We start from the raw sequence: 12,774 nt of genomic DNA on the forward strand, positions 1-12,774 counted from the left end.
GATGTACTTCCGCCACAGAAAGCATCCTAGCATAGGGTAACCACAGGTTTCTGTCTATTCCCTACAAGAGTTAGCACCATGGTTTCCCAGACAGGATCGTCTCCAAATTCCGTGGCCTATTTAGGAAATTATAGAGTCCTGTTTTGTTTTGGGAATGATGATAATGAATTCGGATTTTTTTTTCTTTGATGTGTCAGCGACCAGTAGAAGCTAAGCGCTTATTCAGAAAGGAGTAAACTTGCATTCAGTTTATAAGGGTGAATCCCGCAGTCCCCCTGGCGTGCACTGGAGCTGAAAGGGAGGAGGTCACATGCTCCCCTGCTAGGGGCAGGATGTGTTTACTGAGACTTCCTGGGACCGAGTTACTGTGTTCTGGGAGAAGCATAGTCCAGAAGGAGAACGGCTATGAAAATGCCCTCTCATTTCCTTTTGAAAAACTTATCTGTAATTAGGCCTTTCCCTCTAAAACATGACCCTAATGCTTAACTTGGTCTGCATATCTTTAAGTCCAGTGGGTAGCTCCCAGGGCTCAGCAAAGAGTGGGTGGAACCCTGTACCTTTGCCCTCAAAGCTGCAAATGTGGCTCGCAGCCCTGTAGCAGTTAGTTCAGAGTTTTCCAAGGCACCTTTTAGAGATCGTAAGATAAAAGCAAAAACGTCACTGCTTAGTGGAACAAATACTCATGTATTCTAACTATGAACTCTGAACTCTTTCAAGTATATAATTCTGCTCCTCTGTTTGCCATCTTTTCCACCCAGCTAAATTTCAGGTTAAAAGTCTTTACATTTTGATCTGGTCACAGTCTGCTACTGAGTCTGAATATTAGACCTTTTTCAGGTTCTCAGGTTCTCTAGGTGTTCCCAATTGGCATAAAAAAGGCAGATTTTAAAAAGCAAGTTGTGTGTGTGTGTGTGTGTGTGTGTGTGTGTGTGTGTGTGTTTGAAAGATCAGTATTTAAGAGATCTTAAAAAATAAGAATATTTCTAAGATAATTTACAGAGATTTTGTCTTCTCTAAGATAAAATGTTAGTACTTTTGGGGGGCAAATAGGGAACACTCAGCTATTCAGACACATCCCTAATATTGGTTCTTTGGCTTGTATGTTTCAGTAAACGGTTTCTAGTTCCCAGTGTTTTTAGTTGATCTTCATTTGATATACTTTGCTAGACAAATATTTCCTCAATAAATACTCGTTGCTGTACAACATGGAAAAACACGGGGAAGTTGAGATAGAAGTATTTGCATTTGAGTCCATGCAGGTAGGAACAGTTCCGGCAAAAATGTTGACCAGGCAGGCGAGACCAGAAGATTCCAAGATTAAAGATCAAGGGCTTGAAATCTAAATGCACTCTCCTCCTCTACTCTAAGAAAACAATTAGGCCCGGAGATATTTGCCTGGGAGTACAGGGGAGTGTGTCCGTGAGGGTGTCCGCCAGCCCTTGCCTCTGGCTCAGCTCTCCCAGATGAGGAGGCAGTTCTGCTTTTATGGGTTCAGGGGTGTCTGGAGTTGAGGTGGAGGCAGAGTGGATGTGGACCCTGCCAGTCCCCCCCTGGATGTCTTCAGTGCTTTATGTGAAATGTGAAACGTACCTTTAAAAGTTGTCTGTCCATGTCATCACTGGTGGTGGAAATAGAAAGTGTTGCAGCCTTTTTGGAGGGGAGTTTGGCAATAGACATCAAAATATAACATGTGCAGACGCTTAGCCAGCAGTTCTACTTCTGTGAATGGAGCCAACAGAAATACTTGTATAAGAGTGCAAATGTGAATGTACAAGAAAGTTCACTGCCTCATTACTTTTCATGGGGGACAATTGGAAACAACCAAGGCTTATTAGTATGGGCGTGGCAAGATTAGGGCACTTCCGGACTGTGATGTCTTGTGCAGATGTTAAGAAGGCTGGAGAAGGGCTTTCTTCATAAAGGTGTGGAAAGTATGGAGGAGCCTAGACTGCGCTGTTGTCTCTGGGTCCACGGGTCCTTGTTTAGTTTTCGGGGTCACCATTCACATAGAATACACTGTAAGTGGGGCTCCCGAGACTCGTTTAACACGGAGCGTTCAGGTGTGCTTTCGCCTTTTTACATATAGTTATTAGGTTGGTGCAAAAGTAATTGCGGTTGAAAAGGTTAAAAATTGCAAAAACCACAATTTCTTTTGCATCAACCTAATATATATTACCTAACCTATTTTTTTTGCCAGGAGCACTTACTGATTTGAAAAATTGGGTTAGCCCGCTCTCATAGTCACAGCAAGCAGGCCTAGGGTCAGCTGTTGGCTTGAGTGGTACAAAGACACTGGCCTTGCACCGGTCAGTCACACAGGGATCGAGAGGACTTGTTTATTGTACAGGTCGGAACTGCTGGAAGAGAATCACATGTCATGTACAGAACGATGCTGTAGTTATGACATTTGGAGAAGCTCATTTCTGTCTGTGCTCTCTCTGCAACGTGACCCAGTATTAGACTCAGAGATTGATGCGGCAGTGCTGGCTTGACTTTTCCATTTAGCACAGAAAGTTAAGTGAGCTACGGTGATAAAATATTAACTAAATTTGTATGAGTTCTCGAGGGGTCTAAGTGTAGAACATTTATCACATCAGCCCCATTTCCTGAGCTCTCTGTTACTAAGGATTTTATCTTACTGCCACCCTTGTGTAAAATCTTTGAAGAGAAAATGAAGACTGTGTATTAGCCCAACACCGTGTATTAAGCCCATTCGTATGTTGCCATAGAATGTCTGCTTAGTGTGTCATACATCAGTGTGTTCAATAGCTTTTGGTAAGCCAGGAGAATTTAACGATAGTTGAGGTTAATTTTGCCAATGAAAAACAGGGAAAGAAAAATGTTTGAAATTTACATTATACAGATAGTTAAATCCTTAATCCTCAAATTTAAATCCCTTAATTCTTTCTCTCATGTCATACTGAGGCTTTTTAATATTCATGACACTGAGTGGGTCTTGACTCAGGTTATTTACAAACAAATTTTCCCGTGTTTAATGACACTTAGGTTTATTGTGAACAAAATACCACCAGCAACTTTCATTGTGCTGCTTGAAGATTTAATTTCCAGAATAGGCTGCCTATACTTCCGCCCCCTGTCATACAGTCTTTCTGACTGTGAAACCATAATTAAATCACAAACGTAGCCTATCTCTTGTGTTTCACTGGAAATTTGGCTGACTTTAATATTTTTCTTATTTTTTTAAATCAAATTTTGCTAATGAAAATTGGGAAGCTGGAGACACATGTTATTTTGACTATGTGTCTTTTGTCAAAAGTGATGGAATATACTGATCTTTTGTCTGTAAACAACTGAAGAATATAGTGATTTAAAAACATAAGTAGCCAGGAGAGGTGTCAGAATTTTTTTTTTTAAGATTATAACTTGTTAAATGAGGAAGTGTGATATTGAGGACTAGTTTACAGGTGTGAGAATGTGGACTTGAAAGAGATTGAGACGAGTGTGTGGTCGAGATTCTTGCAACCAGAGCACACAGTTTGGAAATTATCTGATTTAACAGTTGTTCAAGTGACTCCATGTTGATTAGTCCCAATACTTGATTCAAGTAGAGAACAGCCGAGGTAGACATCCCTGGTCTACAGACTAGTGGTTGTCATGAGCAAGACCAGGAAGTGGCCGGAAGGTCCCAGGCCCCTGAGTCCAAGGCTGATTCCACGCGCTCATTTCCTGCAGCCCAGAAAAGCGTGAATTACTGTCCGGTGAAGTGTGTATGTCCATGGATGAGCGCAAATCCGCTAGCCATCACTTACGCCTGGTGCTGCCTGAGATTGACAGTGTTTTCCTTGTTCTGTGGTTTGTTTTGTTTTTATTTTAAATGCTCTTAGTAAATATTAGTATCAAGTGGAGATTACTTAAGAGCTAGTGGAGACTGGCTGAAACGCTAGTAGTGGATGGCTTTCCGCTAAAACATCTGCAGACATCTTACTTAGGTGGAGGGTTGCTAAGGAATGGCCCGTTTTGGTTTTGTTTCTCCTCCTTTGAAGAGATGGCAGGAATTTATCCCTCAGGAATGTAGCACTTCCCCTGGAGCCTGATTTTCGTGCATTGCCAATAGTCAGCCACACATCTGAAATGGCTCAGCTACAGGGAGCACTGGAATGGCAGTCAGGTCAGAGTTCTCAGTGACCATGCCCCCCCCCCCCCCCGTAATGACGAAACCTTGGATGTGCCTTTAAATGTGCAAGAACCCTCTTACAAATCTGAAACTTTGGAAGAGGATTCCAGGACCATTTTGCTGTTGTTTGAATTTCTGTGCTAACCTCTCGCTAAACTACATTTAATACATGGGCTACATCTTGGGAAGCTTCCCCTAAAACTCTAGGTAGAACCATCTTGTCTCCATCTCATTTCCATCATCTCCATCATCATCTCCACCATCCCCATCTCTTTCTCCTCTCCATCATCTCCATTTAATCTCCATCATCTCCATCACCATCGCCATCTCATTGCCCTCTCCATCTCATCTCTATCATCTTGTTCTCCATCTCCTCTCCATCATCTCCATCACCATCGCCATCTCATTGCCATCTCCATCTCCTCTCCATCATCTCCATCACCATCGCCATCTCATTGCCATCTCCATCTCCTCTCCATCATCTCCATCACCATCGCCATCTCATTGCCATCTCCATCTCCTCTCCATCATCTCCATCACCATTGCCATTTCCATCTCATCTCTATCATCTCATTCTCCATCTCATCTCCATCACATCCATCTCCATCATGGGTGATCATTACACCCATCAAATGAGCATGCTCTTCCCCACCTTCCCCAGCCCATCCCACTCTCACTAACCTCCTTCACATAGCCTAGTGTCTGGCACACAAGAGGTGCTCGATACATTTTTGTCAAATGAATGGATTTTGCTTTTTGGAAGATGCTCTTGCCCTTTCTTTCATGCTCATGGATTTCTGAGACCACCAGTGTTAACTATTAACTAACTGGTAGTAGGCAAACGGGTAGTAAACCCCTTTTCTGTGGCTGATGTTTTAAATTAAATTTCTGTTCATGAAAGACGTGTCCATTAGATGAAAGCATTTACATTTTGTTAATGCTTTTTTTTCAGGGGTCTTGCCCCTCAGAATAAGCCAGAACTGCAGAAGGTGATGGAAAAGAGAAAACGAGATCAAGTAATAAAGCAGAAGGAAGAAGAAGCACAAAAGAATAAATCTGACTTGGAAATAGAACTATTAAAACGGCAGCAGAAGTTGGAGCAGGTAAGGGTGACTGGGTGAAAGTGGTCTTTTTAAAAAATTTTTATTGTGATGTATTTGACATTCATTATCATGTAAGTTTAAAGTGCACAGCGTATTGATTTGGTACATTTATGTTGCAGTATGATTGCCACTGTATCCTTAGCTGACATCTCTGTCACGTCACCTAATTACCATTTCTTCTAATGGTGGGAGTAATTAAGATCTAAGATCTTTCAGCTAATTTAATGTTTATGATTACAGTTTTGTCTGTAATCACAGGGCTATGTATTAGGTCTCCAGGACTTACTTATCTACGTGGGGCAAGAATGTAAATACCTTAGACACTGCCTCTCCCACCTCCCCACCCCCAAGCTCCTGGTAACCACCATTCTACTCTGCTTTTCCAAGTTCATTTTGTTTTTTGGATTCCACATATAAGAGATACAGTGTTTGTCTTTCTCTGTCTGACTCATTTCTAAAGTTGTCTTTTTTTCTCCTGTAAAATAAGGATGTTGGAACAAGCAGAATTTACCAGACATGTCAGATGTAAATGTTTATACCATGAAAGGAAAATATGAGGCAAAATGTCAGCAAATGGGCTAAAATGCAGTCAAAGTAAAGTCCAGGATTCTATTGAGCCCCTAGGGGAGATTCAGGAGGCGAAGCCTAAACCAGGGGCTGTCACTGAATTCACAAGAGTGCTGGGGGCTGAAGCAATTCAGTGAAATTGAACTTCACTGAGACCACAGGGCAACTGCGGGTTGATCAAGATCTCAGGATCTTGTTTTCTTAGCCTTGATTTTTAGATTCTTTTCATCTCTCAGTGTTGCTTGTAGTAAACCCTTTGGCTGCTGCTTGTGTGCAGAATTACCCCAGGAGATAGATCTATATCTATATCTATATCTATATCTATATCTATATCTATATCTATATCTATATCTATATCTATATCTATATCTATATCTATATCCTTAAACTGGAGACCAGGAGATAATTTCTTCCATTGGGAAACAAAATCATGAGGATCTTTGGAAAGAGGAGTGTTTTGAAAAGCCTCTCAGTTTGTAAATAATTTTCCTGTTTCTGAATTTCATTTAGCTTGAACTTGAGAAGCAAAAATTGCAAGAAGAGCAAGAAAACGCCCCAGAGTTTGTGAAGGTTAAAGGCAATCTTAGGAGAACAGGCCAAGAAGTGGCCCAAGCCCAGGAGTCGTAGGCCAACACCACAGAGACCGCGCGCCCACCTGTCACGCACAGAAGGCGCCTGCTCAGCGCTTCCTCTCAGGGCAGAAGCCCCTGTGGAGAGCCCCAGCCAGCAGAGAGTCATCACATAAAAATGGATTTGGTCTCGGCTCACCTACCATCTGAGTGGATAAATTCCCTGGCACAGTTGCAGTTCCTATTCGCCAAATGAAGGACATTGACCAGCACCTAAGTTGGGATAATGGACCTGTGTCCATAAAGTTCAAAGACTTTAAAAAAAAGAAAAAAAAAGAAGCAAAACAAGGAAGCGGACACTGGAATAAAGTCTTGAGAGTTGCACTGCTTGGTTTTTCTTCCCATGCAAGTTTAGAGGGGCACAGAGCCTTTTTTGTTTGTTAGAAAACCTAAAGAAAATGTGTTTCGTTCTTCCTTTAGTTATCTATGCGATAATTTAGATCGCACAGGAATGCGTTTGATCTGTTACGTCCAGTATTCGTCAATCCATTTTGAGAACCCCCAATTTTCTTGTTCAATTTATGCTTTCATGTATGGTAGTTTTCACACCTGCAAATGTTGATTTTTGTTTCGAGCATAGCTATTACTTTTGTTGGCATCAATAGGGTTTAAAATATGTAAACAAAAATATGTTAACAAAAATATGTAAACGTTCATTTTGATCTTCTTTGAATTCCTTTGGGTTATGCCCCGTGGTCACATGCCATTTCAGAGAAGGCACACCATATACGTGCATTTATTGCTTTAATAACTCTTAGGGTTTTTTTGGTTTTGCTTTTTAAAAATTTCTTGCTGAGTTAGTCCTTTTATAAGAAATAATCTTCCCTCCTTCAGAGGATCACAGCTAGTCCGCGTCACCCAACTTCAATGTCAAAAATAAAGGATCCCAATCTTTTGGTTCCCACTAGAGCAGTGTGGGGAACGCTCTCCTCGGGAGCTGGGCAAGCAGTTCTCTGGGAATTTAATGTGAAACAAATGTAAGATTGGTCTCAAGGAGGTCTAATTGGAAGATTCATAGCATCTGTACATTTCAAATATTATTAGAATTCAAGCTTTGAAAATTTCTGTGTAATGGCCACCTATTTCTTTGCCTTTTTTTCTCTTGTGAAGAAAGACTATTGCCCCCACCACTATCCTCCTCCTGGTTACGACGATGACGTTCTTGACTACTGCGCTGCATCTCAGGAAAAGCCCAGGTGAAGGGAGCAGCTGCTCCGGGCTCGCTCTCTAGCTAGCACGCTCCTCAGAGTGAAGCCGAGCTACCAGTGACAGCAGAGTTCTTTTACAAAATGCATCTTCTACTGCTGGCGTGTCCCTCTGACTTGGGTGGTCTGGGAGAATTTGTGTGGATTCGCTGTGTTCTCCACAGAGACGATTCAGCCAGTCATTTATTTCTCCGCTGAAGTCTCTTCTGATAATTCCTCTACAGGCGCATAGAAAGCTGGATCCCGAGCTTTTGAATCCTTAATAAGCATAGTGGAAATTGGCTTTGTATGAGAATTGCTTTTGTTTTCAGAGTTGACGATTAGGCTCATATTTGGTCCTCACATGAGCAAGATAATAAAAGTACATGCAGACATCACATACTGCTAGTTAGAGAATGTGTGGGTTAGACCTGGAATGGATCATTTCTCTCATCAGCAAGTATTATTTGAATAAAATAGGAGGTGCTTAAGTTAAAATGTTGCTCTAGAATAGTTTGCTTTGGAAGGATGGAATGGTGGTTATTTATTCCCATCTTTTTTCCTTTTGAGAGAAGAAAGGAAGTTAAGTGATCATCTTTAAAGTACATATCTGATTGCACCTTGACTGGAGTTCTTTCTTTGTGTATGTGGACTAATGATGTGATTTGTCAAAGATTCAAGACTGGCTCACACATAGCCTTTAATCTAACTGCATGTAAGATCTTTAGATTCTGTGTGCTTGAAGCAGTTCTGTCACTTGATAAAATTCTCAAGGGCCCTGACAGGCTCTTTTAGAGGGACCAGTTCTGTTCCTAGAACTTACCTAGAATTCATTCTTCATTGGGAAAAGATAAATTACAAAAGCCTTTCCCTCCCAATCTCACTCACAAACCTGCAGAATTATTTGTAGTTAGTAGTGAAAGGTCTGGCCAAAAGAAGACTTGTAAATAACATACAGGGATGTCTTAGGACTAAACAGTAGAAGATCCAGGTGGAGAAGCTCTTGGAAGTCGTCAGATCAGCTCGGCTCACAGGCCTGCGTATAAAAAGGCGTCAGTCTCCCCCCACACTTTAATACTGTATAGTCCAAACCCCTAGGACTCATGAACAGCCAGGCAGTTTTGTGCTTTGAGCCACTTTTTGACAAAAATGGCTCCATTTTTCCACTCTGTGGTTTTCTTAAAATAGTTCTGTGTTTTATAGTCTCCTAGTAGTTAAGTAGTGTTGCTTTCTAAGCTATAACAGTTGACTTTATTCTTCTACTCTGAAAAATCTTGACTTGTTTGAGTGTATATAATATATATAAAGGGAGCCTTAATGGATTTGTTTTCATAATTTAATATTTTTTGTATTTGCTCTTGTATAATTGTTTTTAACAGAAAGTATTACAGAATTGAGGGTGGAATTCTTAGAACCAAAGTTATTCTTAATAAAAATCACCACATGCTTGGACCATGCAGCTGTGTTTGTCTGATCTGTTTAAGACGATGTCTGGAACTGAAAGGGGGTGGGGGCAGTGTTCAATTCCAGGATTTAGAAGGTGGTTCTAGGGTCTCCCTTTGTTGACTGTCCTCCTTGACAGCCTTCCCCCCAAATGGGTTATGTCCTCTTGTTTCGTGTCCTCAAGACTGACAATGGATTATGTCAGACACATTCCTGCTAAGGTATTATACCACTTTGCATAGAATATATGGTATTTTAGCAGCAGCTGTCCGTCTAGATTGAAGTATTCTGAATTTCAGATAGCTTGGTAGGACAGTGGGAGATATTTTTTAGGAAGGGCCATTGTTTAGCGCTTGGGAGCTAGTTCTATGGCATGTTGAAATGTGACCATAAAACTATTTAGCTTATGCAGCTAAGTTGATGTTACCCTCACAGAAGTTACTTTGGGAAGCTGTACACATGATTACATTATGCTATTGGTGCCATTCGCTTGGAAGTTCCAGTCCCTGTACCTTTCCAACTCTCCATTAACACTCAGCTTGATCACCCAACCCCTAGTGTCTTTGGGCTCATTTTTGAAAATCAGATCTACTCAGGGCAGTGAAGATTTGCTGTATCTAAGGTTATACCATGAACTCTAAAGACCAGTGCAGAAGATGGGTTCCAATAATGATTTGAACAGTAGCTGCATCCTTGGAAAAACTAGACAGTTTCCCAAGGTGACAGTTTTGAGGCTGTCCATTTCATTGGACCACTAGATGTTTATTTGTTTTTTATAATATTAGATTTGAAAGAAGACGGGGCAATTAATGTGTTTGGTAAGACTTCAAATGCTGTAGTACAGCTCAAAGAAGTATTAGAATACTACTGTCAAAGTTACATTTACTAGTATAAGGAGAAACGAGGTTTTCTCTTTCTAAGGTATTAGGGTAAATAAAATCTTTATGAGCTAGCCTCACAATTACAACTTCTAATTTTCCTCATGAGAAATTGCAGTCTGTTGATCAATTGGGGATCTTTTCAATGTTAATCGCCAACCACCTTGCTGGTAAAAAGGGTACTTGGTTATTTATGGACAGTGTGCTCATTGCTTCTGGGAGGTTGTTGCTCCCAGGGCCCTCAAGGTTTGGGAATGTATTTGTGTGTGTGTGTTAATAAGCACCCATACATTTGCATGGATATTTACATTTATATTTATAGTTACTGAAAATCAGAAGTTCACATCAATATCCCCAGTTTGAATCCAGTAGCACATTCCAGCTTTCCCTCTTTCTGTGTTTGTAGCTCCCTTCTCCAGCAGGGAGAGCCTGGCTGCTTCTCTCCTCCATGTACTCACGTAGTTCCTCAGTCGTCTCACATGTCACCCATCTCCTGACTGCTCAGCCACCGTCCTCCCTCTGGCCTTACCTGGTGGTTTTTTTGACTCAATTATTCAGGAAGGAAAGAAGGAAACACTGTTTTATTCTTGAGCATTTTAAACACTTCTTGTGAATTTAAATAGTCTCAAACAACTTAAACTGCAGTTACAGATTTGGTATGCCTGATTGTGTTGAACTTTTCAAACTCCTTACACAGCAAGGAACTATGCTTGACATATTAGGGTTCTCCAGAGCCAATAGGAAATAGGTATGTAGGACAGGTATGTATACATGTATATAAGACCAGATTTATTATGAGGAATGGGCTCATGCAATCACAGAGGCTGAGAAGGTGCACGAGCTGTGTCTGTAAGGTGAGACCCAGGAAAGCAGTCTGAAGGCCTGAGAACCATGGGAGCTGGTGCTGTAAGTCCCAGTCCAAGGGCAGGAGAAGGCCGATGTCTCAGCTCTGCAGTCAGGCAGAGAGAACAGAACCTTTCTTCCTCCACCGTTTCTTCTCAACTGATTTGGACCCTCAACTGATTGGATGATGCCCTCCACATTGGAGAGGGCCATCTACGGAGCCCACCGGTCAATTTAAATGCCAGTCTCATTTGAAAAGACCATCCAGATGCACCCAGACATGTTTAATCTGGGCACCCTGTGGCCCAGTCAAGTCAACACATAAAATTAACCATCACACTTGACTACAATGATAAACACATTAAAAAAAAATCTGTTTTACAAATCAACTTTTGAGCTTTATGTCTAATCATTTTTTACTTTTCAAAATACTTACCTACTATTATGGCCTTATCATCATATCTTTCTAGGGATTCAGTTATGCTTCGTTTTACTTCCTGGGTTTATAGTAATCTTACCAAGCCTGAGAAAAAGGAATGCTTGTCAGACGAACCGCGACAACATAATCTGGGTTGTTGACTGATTCTGACTTAGGACATGGAGCCGGCAGCACACAGCCCAAGCTGGTTCTACCCTGGGTAAGTCCTTTTGTGATTCATTCTTACTTGCTTCATCCTGAGATTTTTAATACGTTTCACTTTTTGCAACGTGGTGTCTTTCCCAGGAACGAAGCATGCTGTAATTTTGCGTGGCCAGCATCCCCTACTTCATTGTCTTGCCTTTATGATATGTTGATCTTGTCCATTAGCATTATTGAAAACGTGGGTTTGCCTTATCAGTATCCGGTATTATTATTAGGATCATGCCGAGATTTTATCTACTAATAGAGTTATCAAGTCTGTGTGGTGAATTCTTTGATTTGAGACATTTGACTATTCTTATATGTACTGTTGGGTCCTCTTAAATTTATTATTGTATGTGATCAACTGGACTCCTTTTTTGCTTAGTTATTCTGTATGACCACTGATGGTGGTCAATCTTCTTCTTGTACTATAGCTTTCTAGATTCTTTATTGTTCAGATTTCCTGTGTTTATTCGTTCCTGTATGCATAGCTAGAAATAAGCACATGCCCATAATTCATGAAAATGTATATTCTTAGTAGAACAAACAAAAATACACTCATATACAAATAGTCCCTTAAATATTATTATAATCATGCTTATTTTGCATTACGATTCCTTTTTCTCTTGAGTATCATGAATCGGTGGCTTATTCCTTTATTTTTATTTTTTGAGTTTTATAAAATATTGCTTCTAGCAGTTATGAAAGCATCCTTATTTGTTACAACGGTAGGATATCTCAGACCATCCTTTTTTTTTTTCTGACATAAGCTGTAGGACTATATGCCTTTCAAGGAGTCCTGGTTCCTCTTGATGGAGAATAGAAATAGAGGTCCAGATCTGTCATGAGAGGTGTACCAGAGAGTTGCTGGTGGACAAAAATGCTCCTGCACTTTGAATAGTGAGTGAGAGAGAGGAAGGACATGACGTCACCCTGGTTTTTCCATTTTAACCCCTTAGTTGGTTTTACTCTATTACAGTATGAGCCTCATTGAATCAGAAACCTTTTCATTATCACACTTTACTGAGAGATTTTCTTTTAAAATAAGTATTATCAGAGCGTACTTGCCTGACCAGATACCAAAACACAGTTTCGAGCAATAGTAGTATAACTGGCGTAATACTGGCCCAGAGTAGACAAAGTTGTCCATGGAACAGAATAAAGTCCAGAAAGAGACTCATTTACATATTGAAATTTGTGATTGAGGTAGAATTTTATTTCAAATTATTTAGGAAAGGATAAACAATTCAGTGAAAGGTTTATGGACTATTCTAACCAAATATATATGTATTCCTCTGTGTAACACTGTATGTAAAACTCATTTCCAAATTTATTGAAGTGTTTAGCATAAAAATAAAACTATAGAAGTA

At 40.5% G+C, this 12,774-nt stretch overlaps 1 protein-coding gene across 7 annotated transcripts in view; it reads left to right on the top strand.

The window, feature by feature from the left end:
* Nucleotides 1–9,070, top strand: part of FAM107B (family with sequence similarity 107 member B) — a gene marked incomplete at its 5' end in the record, with an annotated part of 199,706 nt that extends 190,636 nt beyond the window's left edge. For all 7 annotated transcript variants that reach the window (XM_081054189.1, XM_081054191.1, XM_081054190.1 and 4 more), the window contains 2 exons: nt 5,088–5,238; nt 6,316–9,070. In XM_081054189.1, coding sequence (XP_080910315.1) covers nt 5,088–5,238; nt 6,316–6,432 — 268 coding nt within the window. In that variant the 3' untranslated portion in view covers nt 6,433–9,070. The remainder of the gene's footprint in view (nt 1–5,087; nt 5,239–6,315) is intronic.
* Between the last annotated feature and the right edge of the window lie 3,704 nt (nt 9,071–12,774).

This window comes from Rhinolophus hipposideros (genome assembly GCF_964194185.1).
Source record: "Rhinolophus hipposideros genome assembly, chromosome: 1".
NCBI classification, from domain to species: domain Eukaryota; kingdom Metazoa; phylum Chordata; class Mammalia; order Chiroptera; family Rhinolophidae; genus Rhinolophus; species Rhinolophus hipposideros.